The sequence below is a fragment of the Rutilus rutilus genome (genome assembly GCF_951802725.1).
Source record: "Rutilus rutilus genome assembly, chromosome: 19".
Classification (NCBI taxonomy): Eukaryota; Metazoa; Chordata; class Actinopteri; order Cypriniformes; family Leuciscidae; genus Rutilus; species Rutilus rutilus.
Window position 1 is genome coordinate 29,657,226 of NC_140232.1, and position 27,236 is coordinate 29,684,461.

At 38.5% G+C, this 27,236-nt stretch overlaps 1 protein-coding gene across 2 annotated transcripts in view; it reads right to left on the reverse strand.

The window, feature by feature from the left end:
• tbc1d22b (TBC1 domain family, member 22B) overlaps nt 1-27,236 on the reverse strand; it is a 52,440-nt gene that overhangs the window by 3,395 nt on the left and 21,809 nt on the right. For both annotated transcript variants that reach the window (XM_084389362.1, XM_084389363.1), the window contains 6 exons: nt 26,877-26,942; nt 25,567-25,681; nt 19,144-19,250; nt 17,384-17,459; nt 7,539-7,666; nt 912-1,007 (listed from right to left, as the gene is read on the reverse strand). In XM_084389362.1, coding sequence (XP_084245488.1) covers nt 912-1,007; nt 7,539-7,666; nt 17,384-17,459; nt 19,144-19,250; nt 25,567-25,681; nt 26,877-26,942 — 588 coding nt within the window. The remainder of the gene's footprint in view (nt 1-911; nt 1,008-7,538; nt 7,667-17,383; nt 17,460-19,143; nt 19,251-25,566; nt 25,682-26,876; nt 26,943-27,236) is intronic.

A 27,236-nucleotide genomic window follows, 5' to 3' on the forward strand; every position in this document is an offset into this window, starting at 1 on the left:
TAAAAAAAAAAAAAAAAAAAAAAAAAAGTATTATTAAACAAAAATTAATAAATAAAATCTACTATAAAAATGTAAATATTTAATAATAAACATTAAAATATTGAATAAAAGATTGGTGTAAAAGATTCTTATTAATAATAACAATAATCATATTTTAGAATAAAATATTAATGTGAATATTTATGTTATTTATATATTATTATTTAAAATCAAGTAAGGAAATCTGTGATGCGATCATGGGGAAATTCTTAAAATATTTTAGACTAAACTATTTATCTTAATAAAATAGATTAATAAATTACTGTTACTATTATTATTACTATATTTAAATTTAATTTTAAATATTTTAAGAATTTTCATATGATCGCATCACAGATTTCCTCAACAACAACAACAATAAATATAAATATTATTATTAATATTTATAGACGTTTTTAAAAATCAAATAAGCAAATTTGTGAAAGTGATCGTGTGTCCATAGATGATTAAATGTGATTATTTTAAACCACTGACAGCCCGAGTATAAACGCCAGCTCAAATAGCTGTTCGTCAAACCCTTCTCTACCCGACCTGACAATGAGGCAAATAATAAACGAGAGAATCAGAGACGGAGCCGAGGCGTGGAGATCCTTCGGAAGAAAGCGTGAAAGAGAGAGAATAACAGAACGTTCTCTTTTCGCGGGCGCTGAGGTGTGGTGAATCCGCTGGTCTGTGAAATTCGGTTTCAGCAGAGGCCTCTCCACTGGAGGGCCAATTATTCCGATAGTCTTGGGATAAGTGACGGACGGGACGCTTTCAAGTGATGCATGCATGTGTGGGAAGACACGCAGACAGTCACATGTAAACGACCTAAGATTATTCGAGGAGCCCAGCGGCCGTGACATGCACGAAACACGGAAACATATCGGTACCTGAAAGTCCAGCATGGAGAGGATCTCTTTACGCCATTTGATGAGGAAGGCGGCGCACACGTAGAGGTGGAAATGTGAGAATCCCTCTGACTCCGCCTGAGGATCAAGAGCAGATACAGAGCAGAATGCACATGCTTGCATAAGTAAGCAGTCATTAAGCAGATGATTATCCAAAGTGACACACAGCACACTTATTAGAGAGACAACCCCTGGGGTTAAGTGGCTTTCTCAAAGGGCAAAATAATGATTGTTCGAGGTTTGCTCCTTGCGGGGATTGAACCAGCAACCTTCCAGTTACCAGCCTTGAGCTTTAAAGCAATAGTTCATCCAAAATTAAAAATTCTGCCATCATTTATTCACCCTTGTGTTGGTTCCTTTTAAGGCTTTTTGTCTTCATACCTGAACATCTTAAGGAGTTTTTCCTCGCCAGTTGTCTTTGGATGGCTGGCTGTGGGATTTATGACTTCACAAAGCTGCTTTGAAAAACTAAACGGACTTTATTAAATCTTTACAAGTTTTTTTTTCCCCTTACAACAGCAGTTTATGAAAAAACAAAAACAAACAAAAGAACATGAAAGTGCCACAAAAGTATGTGCTATATTTAGAGCCTTTGAAGTCATGTTACACAGGGCTCCAGACCTATGTAGCACCAGTGCCTCTAAGACTGAAATTACTGAAGTAATTCTTCACCATATTTTGAGAACCAATGATATCAAACCAGGCCATTTCTAAACATGAACGTAAAAGAGATTTGAAAGCTATGAAGAGGAAGATTTAACAAAAAAATTATTCGTATATTTAGTCTGTACCTCACCAGCGTTATTGTTAACTAGAACTATTATTACTATTATAAATATAAATATTAGATGAAAAACTTTAAAAAAAAAACTAAAATGGAATAAATTAAAGCTAAACTAATAAAAATGACAAAAAAATAAATAAAATACAATTAAAATGAAGAGACAATATAAAAATAAAAGCTAATTTAAAATATATAAATATTATAATAGTATATAAATAACACTAAAAGAACAGCCATATGAGCCACTTTTATGGTGTTTTTGCATTTTTTGACACTGACAAACATGGTCAATATAAATGGTTGATGTATAGACAAGATCTGTGTGAGGATTCTTCCGTCTTCATTTGAACCGGATGTGCTGCTGCTTAGCTACTGCTCCAGCGAAGAAATAAAAAGAACCGCTTTCTTCCATGATGAGTAATATGAGTTTTAAAATATTATTCATAAAATTATTCAGCTACAGTCGAGCGCATACACGCAGAGCTCCTAATGTAGTTTTACCATCTATCTAATGTATTGGACTGGGAATTAGGTCGTGTTAGTTATTCCCAACATATCTAAAGAAGACACCACCCATTCCGGCTCTCCGCTCCACATTCGTCCTCTTCTCTCCCCAGCATCCCCCTCTACTTGTGTTGTGTACAGTGTGGTACAATCAGTTACTTGAGAGGCAGCGAGCGGTTATAAATAGATTTGTTTGCTTTCATTTCTGTTGGTCCCTCTTGAAGTGAGAAGAAATGGGGAAAAGAGGAGGAGAATGAGGAAGGAGGAAAAAGTTGGATTTTTATCAAGACAAATAAATTGCAAGAACTAGAAGCGATTCTAGGAGTTCAGTTGATCAGTCATGGGAGTTGTGTTGGTCCAAAGGTGTTTCTTTGGTGACACCGGGTTCAAATCTCACTTTATTATTATTTCTCTAAAATTGAACTACAACAAATAAAGAGGACTTTTGCACCGTGAAAAAAGAAAATATTTAATAAATAAAATATATAATAATAAAATAATAAAAGCGCACTATTAAGATATGTTTCTAAAAGGATTTTTTAAGAAAATAAAGAAATTAAATTGTCTTATCTAAAAATTTTTTTATAAAAAGAGATACAGATATATACACAAATTATTTGCCAGTGTCACATGATCTTTCAGAAATCATTTGAATATGCTGATTTGCTGCTCGAGTAACATTTCTTATTATCAATGTTGAAAACAGTTGCGCTGCTTAATATTTGTTTCTTTGATGAATAGAAAGTTGAAAAGAACAGCATTTATTGGATATCTTTTGTAACATTATAAATGTCTTTACTTTTGATCCCAAACCTATTGACCCCAAACTTTATAACCGTAATTTGCCAGTTAGTATATTGTTTCTCCTTTTTCACTCTGATTAGTGGACCAAAACTAAGTGTACTACAAGTACCATAGTATCACCAATTGTACTTGTTTGTTTATAGGGGATAAGAAAGAGACAGTAAGAATGGATCAAGAGACAAAGAGAGACAGGAGAGATAGGGAGCCTTAAGATGAGTGAAGACTAAGCAACAAAAGCAAAAGAAAGCAGCGTTCGTGATTAAGTCTCTTTCCTAGGAACGTATCCGTGTTCTCTCCCCCACCTCTCAACAAAACCCATCTCACTAATGGAGGGGCCGGGTCCCGTGAGATGCAGATGCTTTAGAACATCAGTCAGACATTAGCATGACTTTCCTTTTTGTCTTCACAGCTCTTTCTCTCTCCTTCTTCATTTTGTTCGCCCACATCTCTTTCTTTCTGGCCTGAGCTCTTTGTGCACCTCTAATTGATCTTGAGGAGTGAGTCTTTGTGCCAAACGTGCAATTACAGGAGGGACCTGATAAAGGAGCCCAGGAGAAGTTGAGACTCTCTTCTCCGCCTTTAACCTCGAATGAGTGGATAAAACCCTCTCATCTAATTAACTTACTCTGGTCCGCCAAACATGCAACATGTGTCTGCTGTGCTCACTGGATAATGTCAATGAAAGCATTCATTAACAATTAACCAGGAACATATTATTCAGTGTTATCGGAAAAGCCCCAAATTGCCATTTTAACAATGGACGTTTTTTACAAAATGACAAAAAAAAGGTCTAATTAATGCAAAGAGAAATCAAAATGTACCCAAATCTGCTTTCATCAAGCCATGTTATCCAAAAAAAAAGTTGAAGCAGGTTGTACGCATTGTGATGTCACGATAAATGATGGCCGAGCTCATGAATATTAATTGAATCTTGCAGATGCTGCTACATAACCTGGACTGCCCTCTCATGTAATCTCATTAACATTCATGAGCCAGTTCTGTAAAGTTGCGCTTAAGTTTGCTTTATAGGCTCCCCTTGTCAACGTGGCATCGCGCTGCTTTATATTTTACATGATCTTTTATCATTTTGTGCAACATTTTTAAAAGAGATCTATTTTAACACAAAAAGAAAGAATTGTGAAAGAATGGTTGGGAGGGAGCATGAAGAATCATTTTCACTCATGATTGAGTCCTGACCTTAAACTCATTAAAAGTCTTTGGGTTGTGCTGGAGGAGACTTTACAGAGTGCTGGACTCTTGCATTCTCAATACAAGATCTTGACCAAAAATTGATGCGCATAATATTTATTTTTACAGCATTTTATGTTATTTTTTATAACATTAACAGTTTTATTTATTAATGAAATAGATGATCTGCATGCCTCTCTTTGATCTATCATTACATTTGAAGGAGGCAGGGCAGGATACAAGTGATGGTTTAAGCGTAGTTTAACCTTGTAAACACACATGCATCATGGCTTGGTTTCTCTCTGCATTATAAGCTGGCCTCACTGACACATTTCCCCTTCTCTACCTCAGCGAGGTGGGTCAATGCCACCTTTACTGCTCGCCCCAAACCTGACCCCGCAGTGAAAACGCCTGAGGAAATAAGCAAAGAAAAAAAGAAGCAGGAATTGAGAAAGAGCAGATGGAAAATAACTGGAGGAAAACGGCTTAAAGGTATACTCACTGTAATTCTTTACTTAAGATTTTACACACGCGGTTAAGAAAAAAATGTCAAAATATATTAAAGAGTACCTATTAGGATTTTTTACATTTTCAACTTTCAACTGTTTGAGCATGAAAAATGTCTGCAAGGTTACAAAGCACAAAGTCACTCAAAACAGTTTCTGAACTTCCTGAAATGCCTTTTTAACTTTTCTAGGAACGAACACGTCACAATATTCCTTATTTAAATAATTCCCACCCAAGGCATATGCAAAAAAGGGGGGCAAAGCCTGGTTGAGTTGCGGCTCACTGTTGTGGTTAAGGTGACATTTCTGAACATTCTTGAAGTGGTTGACCAATCACAACACACTGGTCCAGCCGACCAATCAATCAAAGCTATTCTATTAGACCCCAAAAACAAAATCAAGACTTTGTAAAAGGGCATAATACTTCTTTAAAGGTATGCTGTCTTTAAGGTTGCTTAAAGGGGCTGATGATCAAACATGGCTATCAACAATGTTTGGTAACAACGCTGATTCAAAACACAAAAAAAGCAAATGACATGCAAATGGTTCACCACTCGCCATTCCCTCTCTTGGATTGTACTTGTCACCTGACAACTATTCCCCCTTTATCCAATAAAACCCACCTTGTGGGAATGGATCTACGTCAAAAAGCCATGCATGAGAGATGGAAAGGCAGATAGGCGGAGGCAGACGTAAAGGACAAAGGAATGAGCAAGGAGATATATCAAAAGGAAGTCTCAGAGAGGACATGAAGACAGGACACGAAAGGCATTCAGTGGAAGGAAACTCTTCAAAGGAATATTAATGAATGACAGGAATATGAGTAGTTCACACCTTTGAGACATTTTAACAAGAAAAAAAACTATGTATGAGCAGCATATGGTCTTCAAGGACATGTCACCCATAACCTCTGAAGCGTTTAAAAAAATGACTTGAAGATCAGTAATCATTCATGGGAGTCTGCATTATTCCCGCAAACCCTGTTACAGGAGGTGACATAGGGGTGACTAGGGATGTAAAAAGTAGGGCTGTCAAAATGAACACGTCAGTGCATGCGATTAATTTCCGCACCAGCTTCCGAGTTCTCATGCGGGGCTTCGGGAGCATAAAAGGAGGAGCGACGACAGTGAAGGATGAGAGAGGACCAGGCCTGGTCTTAAAGTGACAGCAGCCTAATAAACCTGCTGTTGTGATGCCTTTCATTAATGTTAATTAGAGAACTAAAGAAAAAGAGAAAAATCACTCATTGCTCTTGACTGAATAACTTTTGTAGCTTTAATAAGGATTAAATCTACATTTAATTTATAATTTATGAAGTGTTTGATAACTTTATTTAAATTTTTGTATATTTCCTACGCGTTAGACCTACCTGAAAATCTTAAAGCACTGTTTACAAAGGTTACATGGGTCAGACCAATGAAACCAATAACTTTTTGTGCATTTTGTGCAAGTAAAAATCTAAATTGGTCTGACTGGGCCAATTGAAAAATTGAGCCCTGATTTATTAAAGGCACAGCTAATTGTGACATTTATTACAATAGGTTTATTTGAAGATTGTTTTAAGTTAACTTACATTAAAAGTTTTATTTTTTAAAGCCTAATAAATGTTAAAACTGATAGATTTCAATTATACTGGAACATTGAATGGCTATAATTAATGGCAAAAAAAAAATCTATTTCATCGAGACATCAGAATTGGTTTCAGTGATAATGGCCTTCTTTCACAAAAAGATGCCATTAAACAAATATTTAAAATATACTGTCTTTATGTTGTTTCTACATTCATTTGGAGATTACTATATACAAATACATTAAAATCTTTAGTTAGGTGGGATTAATCGCTATTAGTTACAGAAAAATGTGCGCTTAATTTAATCAACTGACAGCACTAGTAAAAAGACATTGAAAGCATCAGTTGTGGAATTTAATAACTGACTATAATTACTATAACAAAACTCAAGTATAAAATAAAAATAAAAAAATAAATACAAATGGACATGAACTTCTTCATAAAACCATCTTCTGAAATGGCCAAAAAAGCTTTTTTACATTTATTTATTCCTACAAAAATAAATGAAATAATTGTTTTAAAATTACATGCTAATTTTTTTAATCCAAAACTACAATACATACTTGACAATAGTACTGTACAAAAATGTTGTACTGTTTTTGTCAATATTCTACTACTGTCCCTCCAGTTTGGGGGTGTAGGAACTTGAATATTTATTATCATTAATATTTAACATTATTAATAATAATAATAATAATAATAATAATAAACAATAAAAACACATTTCTATGCCCTAAATTTACATTATGTATTGGCTTGAATTAAAATTTTAGTTCATATTATTTAACAAATAGGAATGAATATTGAAACATTAAAATTAAATAATATTAATAATGATAATAATAATTCACATTTCTATTCCTACACTGAAGTATGTATTGTAAAATTCATTTTAATAAATATTAATTAGTTGGTATAATGATTTTTCTTAAAAAGCTCAGGTAAATTATACATTTCTAGACGAAAGCAAAAACGGTACTATAGCAAAGTAACCGAACTGAAAAACTAATTCTCAGCACAAATATGTACACCCCTACTAGCAGTTCAAGTTCTGGACTGGTAACCAAAATTTGTAGGTTCAAACATGTAAGTGATCCATGAACTACTTTTTGATCAAGACGCTTAACCCCGGGCCACTCCAGGTCACTTCGGATCAAATTATCAGATAAAAGGCACATAGACATAAAGCTCAAGTAAAGCCTTTTCTGACATGTTTTCATTCTAATTGTCTGGCTGTTTTGGTGCAACAGTACCTGGTATGTGTCCCACAGGCGTATAGTACAGCGCAGCGGCAGCTCCCTCATCAGCAGATTATTCATCCAGCGGAAAGCAAACTGCAGATACTCCACCTCACACTTCTGAAAGTGGATGTGGACATCCTCTGTGGGCGTAGAAAAGAAAGCACAGGGGATTTAGATACATTTGCTGGTAGTTTCTGCAAAGTGATGCACTGGGAGTAGCTTTTGTAACCCATCTATGGACCCCCATTGTTTAAAGAAGCCCTCTGGCCCTGAACTAAGATCACCGCTATTGTTGAATTCTCCCCACACCTGTTTCACTGAATTAACATTATAGACCCCTAACGTGCGTGTAATTATATTCGATTGAATGGGGAGAGAGAGAGAGAAATGGAGAGAGAGAGAAATGGAGAGAGAGAAATGGAGAGAGAGAAATGGAGAGAGAGAGAGAGAGAGAGAGAGAGAGAGAGAGAGAGAGAGAGAGAGAGAGAGAGAGAGACTTTTTGACTTTTAACCCCCTTTTATTACAAAATATTCAGGGTTTAACTAAACCTTACATAGATTTAAAAAGGTAATTTAAAACACAAACATACAATAATAAATAGCACAAAAAACCAAGCAAGACAATAGCACAATTAAATATAAATTTGCAAAGCACCATCAAAATCAGATTCACATATGCACTGGTTTACTCCCCAAATGTGATTGAAAGTCTCCAGGTCTTTAACCAAGTTATAGTATGCATATTCCACCTTTAATCTAGTTTTAATTAACCCATTTAAAATTAACATTGCATCAGTTGTCCCAACATTATTTATTTTGCTTTTACGTGAAATCCATATTCCCATTTTTGCTTGCCCAAACAAAAAATTAAGCAAAACATGGATCTGCTTTCTGTTTCTGCTATATTTTGGTCCATAGATAAATAACATGGGTGAAAACACTTCTCCCAAAACTGTACACCATTCTTCTAATTGAGAAAATAAAGGCACAAGCCTCCCACATTGGAAAAATAAATGAAAAACAGTTTCAGTCATCCCACAAAAAGGACATCCCTCCTGAACCTGGGGATCGAGGTGTGCTCTGTATCTGTTCGTAGCTATTAACCCATGCACAACTCTCCACTGAAGGTCTCCAGACCTTTTCTCAATGGGAGGCTTGTACAAGGCCCTCCAGCAACCCTTCGGGGAAGAGCCTGATCCGAATAGCTCTTGCCATTTTGACTCTTTAACTCCTCCTAAAGAGTGAGAGTGTGAAACTTTTACACATATGACATACAGTGCTTTCTTCTCAGTTTTACTGAAACGGTCCAGTACAGGTGTCTTGAAGGTCAACAAAGACCCCTCCTTTTCTTCAAAAATACCCACAGCCGGAAATATTCTTAGTTCAGGAAAAGTTACATCCATCTCTTCATTAGTTGTTTCCACACTGCGTTTAAACTCCGTCGATAGGCTCTCAAGGATTTCAGTTAACAGTCTTTGTGTCAGACGAATTGATCTTACTCCAATCTTGGAGGCTAGCATTTCAGGAGACATCCATCCATCTGAAGTTATTAAATCCCCAATCTTTACAACGCCTGCAGCCTTTAGAAGATTCCTCATCGATGGTGACTTTAAAATCACTGAGTCCACTATAGAGTTGTACATTAGGGGTTCCTCTCTTGACCAGAGACCTCCCTCATCCGTGATGTCTCTTGAGATATTAAAAGTCCTCCAGGCTTTGAATACTGAATGGTAAAAGGAAGTTAGTCCAGTCAAATCAACATTTTGAATGTCCAGGAGAAACAAATGTTTATCCAGCCCCATCCCTCCTGCTCTTCTAAGGAGGGCACAAGCTACTCCAGACCAGCTGACATCCACTCCGTAGAGGAATCTTTTTACTGTCTGTAGTCTGAAAGTCTTAATTCGGCTTTTAATATCCACTAGCCCTTGTCCACCTTCTTGTCTGGGCAGAAACAAAGTTGATGCTTTTGTCCAATGGTTACCGGACCAAAAAAAGTCTGTTAAGCGTTTTTGGATTTTTTCAACCAAATCTTCAGGAGGTTCCAGAATGTTCATTTTGTGCCATAGCATTGAGGCTACAAGGTTGTTGCAGACCAGGGCTCTTCCCCTATAGGATAACTGTGGTAGCAACCACCGCCAGGAAGACAACCGAGCACACACCTTCTCCACCAGGCCCTCCCAATTCTGTCTCTTGTAATCCTCCCTTCCTAAAAACACCCCCAAATATTTTAACCCAGATTTTCCCCATTTTAAATTACCTGGGAGAGCTGGAGTGTTGTGGTCTAAACCACACCACAATGCATCACTTTTCACCCAGTTTACTTTTGCAGATGAGGCTTTACCATAACTTAATAAAATCTCTTTCAAAACCTGAACATCTTTAACATCCCTTAAAACAACAGTAATATCATCAGCATAAGCTGAAACTTTTACATAATCATTAAAAATAGCACCTTGTACCTTCAAACCCATTAAACTCTCTCTTAATTTACATAGAAGAGGTTCAATAGCTAAGCTATAAAGCTGACCAGAAATTGGGCATCCTTGTCTGATACCCCTCTGTACCTTAACAGGGACACTCAGACCTCCTGCTATCTTTACCAAACATGTTGCATTATTGTACAACAACTTTATCATTTTCCTAAATTTCTCTCCAAACCCAAAAGCTTCTAATACTTTAAAAAGATATTGATGATCAACACGATCAAAGGCTTTCTCCTGATCAAGTGACAGTATTCCTACATCAATATTATTACACATTGCATAATCAATGACATCGCGTAATAGATGCAAGTTATCGGCAATACATCTGTCTTTTGTACAATAAGATTGATCTTTGTGTATAATTTTGAACAATATTTTGTTCAATCTGTTGGCAAGGCACTTTGATAAAATTTTATAATCAGTGCAGAGAATTGCCAAAGGTCTCCAGTTCTTTAACAGGGTAAGATCACCTTTTTTTGGAAGCAATGTTAAAACAGCCCGTTGGCAGCTCTTAGGTAGAAAACCAGTACGATTACATTCATTGAGCACCTCAAATAAATCAGATCCAAATGTTGTCCAGAAATGCTTATAAAATTCACCAGGAAGTCCATCTATGCCTGGGGTACGATCCGACGAAAGACCCATTACGGCATCACTTAATTCAGCAAGAGTTAGTCCAGACTCCAATGCTTGTTTATCTTCTTCATTTAGACAGGGAAGATTTTGTAGGAATCCATCTTGCGTTGGAATGTCTATGTCCTCAGGTGAGTATAAATGCGAATAAAACTTCACTGCTAGTCTGCGCATTTCCACAGGTTCAGATGTACATTGTCCATTGTCATTCTTCAGGTTATACATTTGGTTAACTTGTACACTCTTACGTTCCAGATTGAAAAAAAAAGAGGTGGGACTGTCCATATCCTTTATAGATAAGAATCTATTTCTCACAAGAGCTCCTTTAACCTTTTCATTTAAAATAGAGCTTAATTTTAATTTCTTCTCAGACCACTCATGTACATTGGAAGAAAAATCTCCTATCATGTTTTTTTCAAGGGCAAGGATTTCTCTTTCAAGCCATTCCAGAGACTGTTTAAAAAAAAAATTAGAATGGGATGTGTACTGCTGACAAAAATCCCTTATGTGGGCTTTACCAACTTCCCACCAAAGAATAACATTATCAAATCTTATTTTCTCTTTTTTCCATGTCTCCCAAAAAAGTTTAAAAGATTCACAAAAACTCTTGTCTTTTAACAATTTTACATTAAAATGCCAGTAAACACTTCTGTTTTTCTTAGAATTCAAAGTACAATCAATAGTGATTAATTTGTGATCAGTAAAAGATGTGGGGACAATGGCTGTATGAATAATTCTACTTTTCATACTATTTGATAAGTACAGTCTATCTAGCCGTGCTGCTGAAATCCTCCCATCACTAACCTTTACCCATGTATATTGTTTAACAGAGGGGTTATTTTCTCTCCATATATCAGTAAGATTGGAGGTTTTAAAAACATTATCAAGTACTATAGATGACTGAAAATGGGGTTCTTCTCCATTTCTATCAAGCAAAGCATCAAGTGTACAGTTCCAGTCCCCAGCTAAGATAGTAAAGCCGTTAGCTTGCTGCTTTCCTAAAAACACTTTCAATTTATTAAATAAAAGTATTCTCTCAGCTCCTATATTAGGTGCATATACACTCACAAACATAAAGACAAGACCATTTAAATCAACCTTAACTGCTAAACATCTTCCTGGTTCAATTTCACTTTTTTCCAAAACTTTAGCTTTTATAGAGGGAGAAAAGAGAATAGCAGTTCCTGCACTCAGGTTAGTACCATGTGAGAGCACACATTCATTCCCCCACCACAATCGCCAGTCAACCTCATTGTTTGCATCACTATGAGTCTCTTGTAGGAAAATAACATCTAATTTCTTTAACTTAATAAAATTTATCACTGTATCAGCTTTACTCTTATCCCTCATCCCATTAACATTTAAGGAGCCCACACGTAAGATTTCCATGTTAAGGAAAGAAAGAAAAATAACAATCAGAAAGAGATGTGTAGCCATAGTGATTAGTTGTATTTCCCTCTTTTCAGTTTCCCTTTCCCTGTCTTAAACTTTTTCCGAATCTCAGTTATATGTTTTTTTAACCTAAAACGTTTCTGTTTTGATAGCTCATCATTATTGCAACTTTTCCTTGCCCACATTACAGAAGAGATAAACTTATCCAGATCTGGGAAAAATTCACTCACTTCTATGCTTCTACCTTTTGTCTCATCCAGAAATGCATTAATTTGTGCCACAGTGTACAAATCTTCTGTATCTACTTTTGACATTTCTGACCCTTCAGACCAATGCCCATCATCTCTCATACTATCATCTGTATACTGAGATAACCCATCTGTATCATCCACCAAGCATTCATCAGCTGTTGTCTGAGATACACTCTCGTTTTCTTTTGCTTCCTCAACATCATCATTTATGACAAGCGCAGAACTACATCCAGCCTGTTCACTACTCTCCACATCCACACCAGCATCGCTTTCACTCACCTCATTGTGCCCGTAGACCTCCTCTAACGGCCTCTTGTTTGGTTTCTTAGGTACTTGTTTATCCTGTGCTGTTGCCGTTTTATCCTCGGTATCACGATGAGCTGATCCATTTTCAGTAACATTAACAGGCAGCTGCTGCTCAACGTCCGCTTTTTTATTAGGACAGGAGAAGCGTTTATGGCCTATATTTCCACACTCAAAGCACTTTAGATTATCTGTACTTGCATACAACATATATGATCCATCTCCATGACTTACACGGAACGAGATCTCTAATGTGCGCTCTGTTGAAGTCAGAAACATTAACACTTGTCTCCTAAATGACAAAACGTGTTTGAGATCAGTGTTTTTACAGCGCAATGGGATGTTTCTGACAGGACTTGCGATTTTACCATATCGGGTTAGTTCTTTAACAATCGCGTCATTTGAGACAAAAGGCGGTACATTGGAAATAGTGACTTTAGTTGCCGGAGCCGTTAAAGGAGTAACGGGCACAAACATTTCCTTAATCCATAATCCATTCTCAGTCACCTGGTTAACTAACTGCTCTGTTTTTAAAAACACGATAACAGCTTTGTTCATACGCGATGCTGAGAGAATATTATCGAAACCTATAATTTCTCCCACCCCCACGAGAACATCCTCCACGCTCACGCCAATCTCAGGTACACACCTGCATCCATTACGCAACGACAGGTGCGATACTCCCTGTCTAACTTCAGCGGCCATACCGACACGCGACAAAAAGCCGCGAGCGGCTTCAAGCACTCAGTAATCTTAAACAAAATTATTAAGACAATTGAGGGGAAAGAAAATAAGAAAACACATTCAAAGTGCTCGATATTCGCGCTCGCTCTAACCAACACACTCACTTGCCCACTACACTCGCACATGCGCAGAGAGAGAGAGAAGAGAGAGAGAGAGAGAGAGAGAGAGAGAGAGAGAGAGAGAGAGAGACCTGGTGCTTAGCTCATTGAGAGAGGGATTTTTCTGATAAGCTCTCGTTCGGCCTTTGAACAGAATAAGAATGGCTTTCGAAAGCGGACATATTGACTTGAGTCCTGATAGATATTGATGGAGAAAATGTGACAGCTCTCTGAAAGTGCAGAGAACTGAAGTCGGACCTGTCAGAACAAAAATGAAAACCCTTTATGCCACCAATAAAAGCAAAAAATATAATTTAAAAAAAAAGAAAGGTTTAAATAATGAATGATCTTTTGCAATGTTACATAAGGGTTGCATCATAATGGATTCAGCTAATGGAGTGAGTCATTGGTGTGAGGTTTGAACATTATCACAAATTCTCTTCTCTTGCAATCCCAACAAAAGGTTTGGTCATAATGAATCTGATTCCAGTAAACAAGATGAAAGCATAAAGCCTTTGTAAACTATTTCTTGCATCACAAAAATTTCAACCAATTGATTTTGTAATTTTTGAAAAACTCTTTAAAAATGTTTTTATGCCTCAAAGTCATACTTTTCCAGACAACCGTAAAAAAGGGCCGTCACAGATTGATCCGTTGATGTGTCTTTCAAAACCACTGTCCTCATACTGAATAAAGATACAGACAAAAAAAAGTCTATTATATTTTTACATTTGCAAAGTGAAAACGTGCGGTGAAGAAAAAAACAACAACAACAGCAAATGCAACAGGCAGCATCCCATTATTATTTTAGCCATTATAATGGTTAAATTAGAGCCAAAAAAAGGGTTTTGAGGAATATACAAACAGTTTGTATGCGTGTGTTTGCGCGCATCTGATTTCTCTCCTTTAAACCACTAGACTGCACAAAAGTAAACCTCAGCACTTTTCTTTTACAACCGCATTTGACTATGGACGTGGGAATTTGGCTGATCCAACTTTTCCATTTGTTAACATGACATAGTTAGATTCACATGGTCAATATCATATATTATAATATGTTGGGTGTCCACCTTAGAGATAATCACCATATTTAAAGGGGCATTTCACCCATTTGAACATTGTTTTTTATTTAAAGTGGGTCATATATGTAGTCGAAATGTAAAAGAAATTTTGAATTTGGTGCCTTTGTGACCGAGAAAAGACAAAAATTAACTTCAGGACGCATTTGTATGAAAGATAACAACTCCCACAATGCACCACATTGCACAGCTCCGCAAGCCACTCCCACTAATCCAGAAAGCGCATATCTGCCTATAAGAGAAATCACTCTTCCGTCTACAAGTCTAGCTACCACCAGAGCTTGAAATTAATTTCACATTCACACAAAATGTCTAGTTAGTTGGCGAACTCATTAGTGCATTACTCCTCGTTTGTATTTCTTTCGAAAAGGTGAATTATTGCATGGTACCTGGATGTTCAGTCAGAACATATGCGGTGCGAAACTAGGAAACTAGTTCACAACACAAACGTCCGTGTCCTCGTCTGATTCAGAGATTTCGTCCAGGAGAAATTGTCATCGTTGAAAATCTTTGCCACAGACGGACTCTATCTCTGTGTTCGTAGCGGTTCGTAGTTGCATAGTGAGATCACCGGCGCCACCAGTCCGCCCTAACCCGAGCCAGTCCGGGCTCCTCGTCCGCGGCAGGCAGGTCTTCTGCCTCGGCGGCTCTTCGCTATAATGCGGCTTGTAAAGGTAGCCACAAACACCTGATTCAAGCATCAGACTTCCGAAATCCTCTTCCTCTAGTCTATATCATATTGAGTACTCTCCTCCGCTATTGTCATAACTTTACATCTGTCTCCACAGCGCCTGTTAGCTTAGCTTCAAACAAGATGGAGGATATTGCTTTCAGTTTCAGAGAGTAAAGTCCCACCCACTGATCTGTAATAGGTCTGTAGCGTGAGCGGGTCCCGCCCCCTGGGAAAGATGAGGAACGAGTGCTTGTAGTCTCAACAGAAATCCCCCCCTCTTACACTTCCTCCTACAATGACGCAAAATGACGATTTTTGCGTCATTGTGGGAGGAAGTGTAAGAGGTAAATAACGGATTTCTCCCGTCTCAGGGGAAAATGAGAGAGTGTTGCACAACCATTCAATAGTATGACTGGGTTTCTAACAATGCAAAGCTTAATGCAAATGGGTGAAGTGTCCCTTTAAAATTAAACCATCAAAATTAAAAATATGATATTAATCATATCATATAATTAAATTTCATTTATTGTTACTACTGTAAAGCTATATTAAATTATTATGGGATCTCATTCAATGCTTTCAGAATGTTTACTTTTGTTTCTGTATTTTTAAAATGAACATTTTAATGAGTATATTCATTGAACAAAAATAAATTTTATACATCAAAATAAACGGAAAATAGCAAAAACTTTGCTAAAGTTTTGAACGAGTATTAACTTAGATATTATTCAAAACATATGACTTTGTGCCTCTTGCCCCATGCTTGTGAGCCTTTTACCCTGTTACCACCTTTAGCCCCGTTGCACCCTATATATAGTATTTAAAAAAAAATTGTTAGACAGTTATTTTTTATACTAATTTCTGCTTTCTTAAAATAACTAATAGCTGTCAAGCACATTTAATACCAACCTTAAGACCTGCTAAATATACTCAACAACATGATACATTATACGTTGCTTAACATGTTAGACGGAAGGCGAACTGTTACCACTGATTCAGAACCAGCATGTCATGAGCAGAATCTAAGCTTACTTGTCATTTTCCTCATTTCAGTGTAAAGAAAAAAACTTGTGAACATCTACAAAGTGCTTGCTAGTGTATTTCCCTGACTATCTAGCCATGTGAAAGTGCTATTTGTTTTCCCTTCGCTCAGTCCACTCCATTCGTCTCTCTCATCTCAACTCACTTCCAATTGCCTTCACACCCTAATCGCAGGGGCTTATGGGGAATTGATTTCTCTCCTGTGCTCCCCGGCGAGACTGTGGGGTCTGCTATTGCTCACGGTGCTCGTGGATGCTGATTGATGGGAAAGAGGCGCGCGGCGGCTCTCACCAAGAGTTTCAGTGTGGGCTGTTCAGCTTATCACACCAAACACACTGAACAGGGGGGTAGGCATCCAGATGGTATAAACACTCTGACAGGAAAAAAAAAAAGAGAGGCGGACTAGTGGTATAACGGAAACGTGTGATTCCAAGAAACAGAAACGGCCAACACCTTGGGAAAACAAGTCTTTTCCAAGGCGATGAACAAGATCGCACCCTGGCAGAAAAACAACAACGTGTTGTTTTGAGCATTTTGCACTGTTATTTATGGTTCCGAAAAAACATAGTTCACCTCGTTCTGGAGGGCAAAGGGCAAAATAGATGGGATCGTTTAAGGGACTCCAGACACTGCCATTTTGTTCTGGCAGTCATGACATGTTATTTGCGCTGAAGCTTGTGAGGGCATTTGTCTCAAAAAGCACATGATTGGGCCCGAAATAGATGACTGCAAGTTTAATGCCACAAGTTAACAAAAAGTGTGATTTCTATCTTTCAAGCAGCTTCAGAGGGTAACCTGCTTGTAACCCTAGGTACAACCACACCAGGACCAACCGCCTCAAACAACGCTAAAGAACCATTTAACCCAAACATTACAATTTTGTAATCATTTACTCATTCTCATGTCATTGAAAATTCTTTCTTCCGTAGGAATGCAAAATGAGAAATATGAAAGAATGTTCATGCAGCTCTTTTCACACAATGAAAGAATAGTGATCAGGGGCAAATTAAATTAATTAAATTATAATTAAACTTTTTTTTTGTAGTCTCTGAGATTTAGTAGATAAAATTCTATTTTTATTTTTTTGCGTGAACTATTTCTTTAATTCTACGCAGAGTGAAAGGAATTGGTAGATAATGTGTTTGTGAACATGATCTTACCATCTATTCTGCTGACGAGCTCTTCCAGCGCCTTCACTTTAATCTGAATGCCAGGCTGGGCGAACGTGTAGTTGTCCTGATGGAGAAAAACAAAGGCAGTATTTAGAACATGGAATAATTATTTTGTTATCTCGTTAAGGCTCTTTCACATGACTTGTCTCAGCGCTTCAATCGCTTAAAGCAAGCATCATGAGCCACTTTGACCAACACATGAAAATCATTGTGGATAGTGTTATGGAAAGGCAATTTTTATTCTACGTGGTAATTTTTTTAAAATAAAAACCAGTTAAAAATAAAATTAATTTTATGCTTTTAAAAGCCCTTAAAATGAAAAATGTAATAGAAATAAATAAAATGATAAAATAGCAAAAAGAAATGATAATAACTGATATATTTAAGATTGTGAAAAAAACATTTAGAATATTCATCAGGCTAATTGTGATGTGAAAATGTCAACATCAGATTGTGATAATATAATATAATATAATATAATATAATATAATATAATATAATATAATATAATATAATATAATATAATATAATATAATATAACAAAGGGTCTGTCAGAGATCTGTGGCTTGTTACCAGCTGATTAACTGAGGGAAACGAGGGTGCTATAGCAGTTATTGTTATTTATAACTAATGTAGTTTTCAGTCTCTGTTCCTCTTCCCTTGTGGGTCATTAAGGGCCAGTGGCCATCTGCTGTGCTGCGGCGCGTGTTCTGCCCTTCAGCTCGGCTCCACTCAGCCAATGAGCACAACACAGAGCGGCCCACGGGACAACCTGACTGTGGCCTGCATCTGACCCTTGCTCCCGCCTGCAGATGAGTGCCCTGACACGCTCGTCTCTCTCTAACAGAGGGCCTTTCTCAAGGGAATGCCAGCCAAGGATCTGAATCCCCCTAGCTTAAACGTCCTAGCTTCAACTTCCTCTCCAAGTATTTCATGTCTCTCTCCCCTAGGCGGGTGAGTGTCTTATCCTCTGGGGCTTAAGCACAACAAAGACTGTTACTTTTTTTTTTGGCCTTCGGAGAGTCTTTTTGTATTGCATTGTATTCCACTGGTCTCTGGCTTTTGGAAAAGAGCAAAAGGACAGGATGTCCACTACAGGGTTTAGTCTAAATAAATAGACACAGAAGCGATACTGACTCCGAGATATTGATTCATCTGACGAGTCGTTTGAGAATCATTGAAAATGTGCAAATGTATATTTTGAGAAAATGAAACAGTTTTTTGACCTTTGATGCATGTAAACCTGTTGTAGGAGACTCCAAAACAACGTTGGGAAACTTTAAAATAGCATAATAGGGGCACTTAGAAATAGAAGAATAAGAAGAATAGGACGAATAAGAGGACGAGGAAGAAGATGAGGATGAGGAAGAAGAAGAGGATGAGGAAGACAAAATCAAAGAAGAGAAGGAAGAGGAAGATGACGAGGAAGATGACGAGGAAGAAGACGACGATGAAGACAAGGAAGAGGAAGAGGAAGAGGAAGAAGAAGAAGAAGAAGAAGAAGAAGAAGAAGAAGAAGAAGAAGAAGAAGAAGAAGAAGAAGAAGAAGAAGAAGAAGAAGAAGAAGAAGACAAACTAGGTCAAATGAAATAGTAAGGATTTATACACTGCTTGCGCAAAGCAGAACATTTTTAAATGCCAATGTCCAAATAAGTTAACAGAATTAATGCTACTTTTGAACGGACATTGATGGAGAAAGATGGTTATGACATCTACCATCTACCATAAACCTTGAGTGGATCAAATACCTGTATCCCATCCAGCAATTTGCTCATGCACCAAAAGCTGTCGGCTTCGATGTTTCGTTGCGTATCCAGTGGTAAACTAGCCATTTCAAAATTTTCGACATCTTCCTCTGAAAAAGAATACACACAAAACACACACACTCACATTAATGTTGGGTCACTAGCAGATCAAACCAGCACACATGCTGCAGGTGTTCTCAGCAGTACTTGTTTTCTTGCGGGCGAAAGCAGTTCTGGTGTGTCGTGCATCGTATGCACAGACACCACGAAGCCATTAGATCATTAGCCGGCAAACTGCATTCTTTATTCAACACATTCATCAACTCGCCCCTCTCCCTCCCTCCCTCCGCAGGCTTCCCCTCGCAGCCATGACCTTTCCCGACTCTTTAAACAGTATGTGCTAAATGATGCTGATACACACATTATGCCCCAGAGAGCCAGACCTGGCTGGAAAAGACTTCTGTGTGCCACTCCACTCACCCACCCACCGCACAACTAATGTAGTCCTCCATCTCTTGATCTCTCTCTCTTCCTCTTTTCTTAATAAGGAAGGGAGGGGAAGGAAGAACAAGGAGCTATTTTGATGAAGCACTGAGTAAAGAGAAGAGAGAGAGAGAGAGAGAGAGAGAGAGAGAGAGAGAGCGCTCTAGGCATGTTTGCATGCAGCTTGCGCATCGCCAAAGCAATTCAGTCAATCACGCGACTTATTGCAGTACATGAGAGCTGAAATATAGATAAGAAGAAGGTCAGATCCAAGGTCGAAGACACAATGAAGAATACATGCTCTCCAACGACCGTAGATACTCAACTGAAGCTGCAAATCAACACGTGCTGAAGACCATATGGACAACTGCTGCTGAGGTCTGTTGTTAGAGACAAAATCAAACTGACTGTGAACAGCATTAGGCTTAGCCCCTATTTGCATACAGCTACTAGTAGGGATGCATGATATATCAGCCACAATATCGGTATCGGTCGATATATGTAAATTTTTTTATGTTATCGCCCCAAATTTGGTCCATATATTAAAGCCGATAAATAATGGATAATTTTCTTCAGCTGAGACACTTCAGATGTACACTGTCCACCATGATGATTTTGAATTGATTGAAATATGATTGGAATCACTTCAAAATAGGAAAATGCAGTTAAGTGCAACATGTGCAAGGCAAGTCTGTCATATTGGCTCCATAAAATAATAATGAGAATATTAAAATTGTGTGCTTGGGACAAGGCTTTTAAATGGTAAGAGTTTTGTTTTTGTAATCAGGCTCTCAAAAATTATATAAAAATGTGGATTTAGATTTATCAGCCAATATATCAGTTATCGGCCTTCAAATATAAAGAATTATTGGTTATCGGTTATTCTCATATTGGTGCATACCCATCTACTAGACAATAAAAGTATGTACACTACTGTTCAAACGTTTGGGGTCGGTAAGATTTTTTTAAAACAAATTATTCAGCAAGGATGCTATAAATTGAATCAAAATGGACAGTGAAGATATATATATTGTTACAAAAGATTTTGATTTCAAACAAATGCTGTTTGGTAACACCCTGGATTGAAATCCTGCAGCGCCCGCAAGGTCCCCCAGAGAAGGCTTGGGAGAAAGTGCTGTGGTCAGATGAGACTAAAATTTAGCTCTTTGGCATCAACTCAATCCGTCGTGTTTGGAGGGAGAGAAATGCTGACGGTGACCCCAAGAACACCATCCCTACAGTCAAGCACGGAGGTGGAAACATTATGGATGATGATGACACCGTATTGAGGGGCGGATGGACGGGGCCATGTACCGTAAAACCTTGGACGAGAACCTCCTTCCCTCAGCCAGAACACTGAAGATGGGTCGTGGATGGGTCTTCCAGCATGACAATGACCCAAAACATACCACCAAGGCAACAAAAGAGTGGCTCAAAAAGAAGCACATTAAGGTCTTTGAGTGGCCTAGCCAGGCTCCAGACCTTACTCCTATAGAAAATCTGTGGAGGGTCCAGAAACTTTGAGTTGCTTAATGACAGCTAAGAAAACTTAAGGATTTAGAGAGGATCTGTAAAGAGGAGTGGACCAAAATCCCTCCTGAGTTATATGCAAACTTGGTGACCAACTACAAAACCCCCCCCCAAAAAAACATCTTACCTCGGTGCTTGCCAACAAGGGTTTCTCCACCAAGTACTAAGTCATGTTTTACTTAGGGATCAAATACTTATTTCACTTACTGAAATGCAAATCAATTTATAACCTTGATACAATGTGTTTTCTTTGGATTTTTTGGTTGCTATTCTGTCTCTATCTATTCAAATAGCCTACCATAAAAATGATCAATTTCTTTGTAAGTGGGCAAACTTACAAAATCAGCAGGGGATCAAATAATTATTTTTCCCCACTGTATGTGTGAATCAGAGGGGTAAGCAGGTAGAGGAATGGCAAAAACCTCTCTGCTCAAATTCTGAGAGGAAACTGTCAGGAAACCTCTGCATTGCAGCAGGAAGAACAGCTGATGGGGGCCGAGTGAGAGCCCGGATGGGATTCGAGTAAAAAAAGACGGATGGAGAACGACAGGAAAGAGCTGGCAGGGGGGAAAAAAGCTGGAAAAGCAAAGTAAATAGCCCTCTTTGACCACAAATGAAGCATGGAGTGCCCTGCCGGTCATAGGCCTGGCCATATGTCACTGGCCACAGCACTGGAGAGATTCCTGATCCATTTAGCCCTCCACATTTCAACATCACTCCAAAGCTTCGGACACACACACACATAGTGCTGCAGCATAAAGCGGCTTTACAGAATGCAGGAGAAATCCTGTTTGTGGCACAAAGAGAGGCTTTGCCACCTTGTTCTCTGACCCTGTGGGGAAAAGGGGGGTTATTGTGCCGTGTATGTATGTGTGTGAGTATGAGAGACTGGAGAGATCATTCAATAATCATAAGTGAAATCTGCAACTCGGGAAACAAACCATAGCTCATTCAGGTCATTCCTCCATTTCTCAGTTTGAGCATTAAATGATCCATATTATGTAGCTCAGACTCTAAAAGCGGATTGGATGAGCCATGTTCAAAGCGGTTTATGAAATATGCCGACAGACGCACACCTGGTGACCGCACATCAATTGAATTCTTTATGAAAGGAATAGTTCACCCAAAAACCATCATTTTCTCATTCCAAACTTGTATGAATTTCTTTTTTCAGTGGAAAACAACAGGACTGGAACTCTTAAGCTTAAAAAAAAAGATCATAAAAGTCTAATCAACAAAGTCTATATCACACTGTAGCCCAAGACTGTTTGCCCACTGAAGCTAAGCAGGGCTGAGCCTGGTTAGTACCTGGATGGGAGACCTTCTGGGAAAACCAGGTTGCTGCTGGAAGAGGTGTTAGTGAGGCCACCCTGTGATCTGTGTGGGTCCTAACGCCCCAGTAAAGTGACGGGGACACTATACTGTCAAAGAGCACCGTCCTTCGGATGAGACGTTAAACCGAGGCCCTGACTCTCTGTGGACACAAAAAAATCCCAGGATGTCTTTCAAAAGAGTAGGGGTGTAACCCCAGCATCCTGGCCAAATTTGCCCAGTGGCCTCTGTCCAATATGCTGTATATATACTGATTGGCTTCATCACTGATTGTCTCATCTCCACCAGTAAGCTGGTGTGTGGTGGGCGTTCTGGTGCACTATGGCTGCCGTCGCATCATCCAGGTGGATCATGATACACATTGGTGGTGGTTGGTGGAGATTCCCCCTTCTATGTAAAGTGCTTTGAGAGCAGAGAAAAGCGCTAAATAAATGTAATTAATTATTATTAATAATAATAATTAATATGACACCATATTTAAAGCCTTTGAAGCCATATAAAATTGTTCATTGAACACTTAATTGAACCTTGACATCCACCCTAGATCCACCCTAGTTGGTAGCAATGTCTGATTTGTAACCAATTGATGAATCAGCTGATTCAGTAAAAAAAAAAAAAAAAAAAAAAGGGTCTGAATGATCCATTCACAAAATCACAAATCAAGACCAATCTCAATTCACTGATTTAATGATCCGGTTACAACCACTGGAGGAGAAGATTTCCTGCGAATAACTTAAATCACAAAGCTATCATATTACTTGGAATTTAATGCATTAGTCATGGACTACTTTAATGGTGCTTTTTTCAAGCTTAAAAAGCTCCAGGTGCCAATTGCATGGAAAGAAACGACTGATTCATTATTCACTAATTCACTGAGTGATTGATTCATTCTTTTTCAACAGAAGAAAGCAAGTCATACAGGTTTGGAATGACAGACTTTTCATTTTTGGGTGAACAATACCTTTAAAGAGTCATGTTGCTTGACAACTATAAACAGCCTACATTTTATAAACTATATTACTGCGATTATTTTATCAATGTTTTGATGAACATTTTCAAGCCACAAAAGCCTTTACCCTCAGATTCAGCAACACATGAACCACCAAACCACAAATCCCACCCAGACCACCCATCTAATCCAAAATATGCACAGTGATGGAGCAAATAACGGTTCATAAAACCAGGAAGACAATAAATAATAAGGTGAGAATATCACACACCCTCTTCAGTAATAAAAAAAAATGAATGTGTGTGTGAGGGAGAGTGAGAGAGACGGAGTCGGGGCATTGATGGTTTACAGAGGAGATTTCCCCGCTGTCTTCTTTGTCTGTCAGGGTAAATGTGATGATTTACCCTTTAAGAATATTCCCTCCTCTTCGTGTCTCGTCCCTCCACTTCAAATTCTTCGCCGCATCAATACCAACACTTTAAACCGAAGGGCGCCGTGACTCTCCTTCCTGCCGGCTACTCTTTAAAACGCTACTCGCTGATATTGAGCTAAATGTGAAGCGCCAATATTCTCCAATGCCGTCTCTCTCTCTCTTGCCTTCTCAGAGGACGGTCTCAGCAGAAAGCTAAAAAGCTCGCAAAGGAGCCCTAGAAAGCCACTGAGGCGTGCCGGCCAAGAGAAACAGCGCAGCGAAAGTTGGCAAAACGCTGCGTTTGAGAGCAAGCGAAGCAGTTAGCGCCCGTGAACCCAGACGCGTTTGCCCCCCGGTCTCGACGGCGGGGGTGAAACCTGGGGCGGAGGGAGGGCGCTAACCCCGCTCTTTTATCTCCCGCTGCCAGCATGTTGGGATCATGAAGTTCGTTCAGATGCATCGATCGGCGGGTCGAGCCCCCCACCGTGTGCTCGGCACCCTCACAAGCCTCTGTAAACACTTAAATCCAGCCGATCAATGCGGCTCATTCGACCTGCGGCATTGAGTCGCTCGCTCATACACACGGTGAATCCCAAACGCACACACATATTCACATGGCCCGCAAACAAATTAGAGATTGAAAGGCCCTGCAGAATGACACGAAATCGCCCGTATGAAAAATCTGCTTTTCGCTAAATGAGCTTTGTGGAGAAACAGAGGGATGAGGAAAAGACTGAAAGAGTGCTGGGCGAGGTAGACAGCCAGAGAGAGAGAGACAGACAGGGGAGAAAAAGAGAAATCGATTGGTGATCCAGGTAATCTGTGGGTATGTCCTGGTGTTTGCACTGGTGACATTGCAGCAGCGCACACCAGAGAGATCAATGAGCCTCCTATTGTTCTTCTGTAATCCTTAACTATCCATAAGTAATTAACCTTCAACATGAGAGGACAGGAAATAAATAAGGAAGGGAGGGGAAAGCTGCCGGGTGGAGGGAGAATAGCAATGAGGACAAGAGCTGGAGAGTCTATTTCCCTGCCTGACTTTATCTGTCTCTCTCCATCTGTCCCTTTGTCCATGTGTCTGTCTATCTATATCTAATATAATCTAATGCATATCTATCTATCATCTACTGCTCCAAGACAACAGCTAGACCGATAGATAGTGATAGATAGAACAGTCAAACGATACATAGAGCGATATATAGAATATCAGACAGATTGAAGATAGAATGATCGTTCTATCTGTTTATCCATCTCTCCTGTCTTCCTCTCTCCCCATCTGTCTGTCCCTGTGTTTTTTCTCTCAGGCTAATTCCTTGTCTATCAAACTGTCTCTCTCTCTCTCTCTGTCTTCTTCCCATTTCCCTTTCTTTCTGTCTGTCACTCTCTCCATCCGTCTCCCTCTTTCACCATTTCTCTCACTCACCCACTGTTTATCTTTCAGAGTTTCTTTCAAAGATAATTGATATTCTGTATTTTTGTGTTTGACATTTTCAACAGGATATTGTCAGTTTGTTTACATTTATACAACCATTTTCCACCATCATCTGTCAGATACTGTCCTGTCTGCATCTCTCTGAGTCTGACATATCGCACACGTCAACGCGCCATTAGCAGAGCAAACTGAACTGATGTGCTCAACCAAAAGGACACATTCAGAAAGGTGAAGAATCAGTCAAGCGGACCAACTGATCCATGTGGAAGGTTATTAAATGCTTACCTACGAATTCAGAGAGGAAGACCACAAAAAAAGGTGTGACCAGGTCGTTAATGCCCTGCACGTATCCACTAGCGGGGTGACGGATGGCCCAGATGAACAGAATCCGCTCAAACACCTGAAAAACAAAACAATTGCTTTCAATGATTCTCCCAAATTTCTCATAAGAACTGTGATTGTTGTGTAGACTTTTGGCAATTGATGCTGCTTAATTGACTCTTGACAGACCAACAGGTAAACTCATTTGAATGCTTGCATTTCCAAATGCAGCTGCATTTCAAGTGCTCTGTTCCTTGTTTATGGGTTACACAAGTGTTGCACACTCCTCTAACAAGTTAAAAACACCACAGCACCCCCTGCTGGTAAGCATTCAATGACACAAAGCTCAGCTGGCTGCAAGCAACCCATCCAGGTAATATCATCAGCGGATTTACTGATAAAATGTTTTTTGATCAATTTTTTTGATCAATTATAACAAGACAGATTATGCATCAGGGGGAAAAAAAATTGCCAAAAGGTTTGAGCTGAAAGAGCCGAACACTGGTAAACTGAACAGCTTCACAAAATAACTGAACGGCAAAAAAAATAAAAATAATAATAATAAAAAAATAAAAATAATAATAATAATAATAATAATACTGTATATTTTTACTCACATTTTTCCACATGTATAAATATTTTTTAAGTAAATTAGCAAAATTATGATTAAATATTGACTAATTTTAAGGACTAAACCAAAAACTATAAATATAAACAAACCAAAAAAGTTAAAATAAGCATTTTTCTTGAAGCTTTTCAAGAATATGTCTTAGTCTAAATTTTGACTTGGTGTGAAATATGACCAATTATATTCTGCAACAAGGCATTATTTACATGAGAATGAGAAGAAAATGTGCCTGCTGCAATGCATTTAAACAAAGATGTATTGTCATTTATGCCAATTTAAGAAGAGCTTGTCATATTACAGTAATTAGAATGTATTGAGAATCACCGGAGAAAAATGGGAATTTGGAAAGAAAAAGCTCAAAACACTCAGATGCATTATAGTAATGGTAAATTAGGAGAAATGTGTCTTAATTGTCTTGCACACAATTGTCACAATGAAAAAAAAAAAAAAAAAAAACCTTTAATAGTCCTAAAAATAGGCTTACTTTTCTTTATTTTCTTTTGATTTCAAGGTCAAATATGACATGGTCATGATTATCTATGCGATTACAGTAAGTGTGTATTGCCTGCTGTGTGACATCGGAGGGTCTGACGCAGGTGCGGTGTGCAACGAGACTCAGGTGTTGGTGCCAGAGAATATCACATACCTCCTGCACCAGCGGCTGCTGGAACAAAGGAATCAAAGGGTTCGTCCTCGGGATGTCGATGTGAATCTATGGAAAGACACACACAGGTATATTCAGGTAAACTCCAATGCACACCCACACAAACCAGTTACCGACTTGGAGTGTCAGAAGTACAGGTGACCTGGGAAAAAAAATAAGAGATTAAATCAATATGCCCCAAGAGCACTAAATTGAGTTATATGTGCTTTTTCCCCTTCCAGTAAATGGAGGAAAACCATCAGGGTCCAAACTGCACACGCTATTGATCTGGTTTCGTAACAAGCTACACACAAAACCTGCAGGAATTCACTTTTAAAATGGACAGCGCTGCGTCCAGCCGCA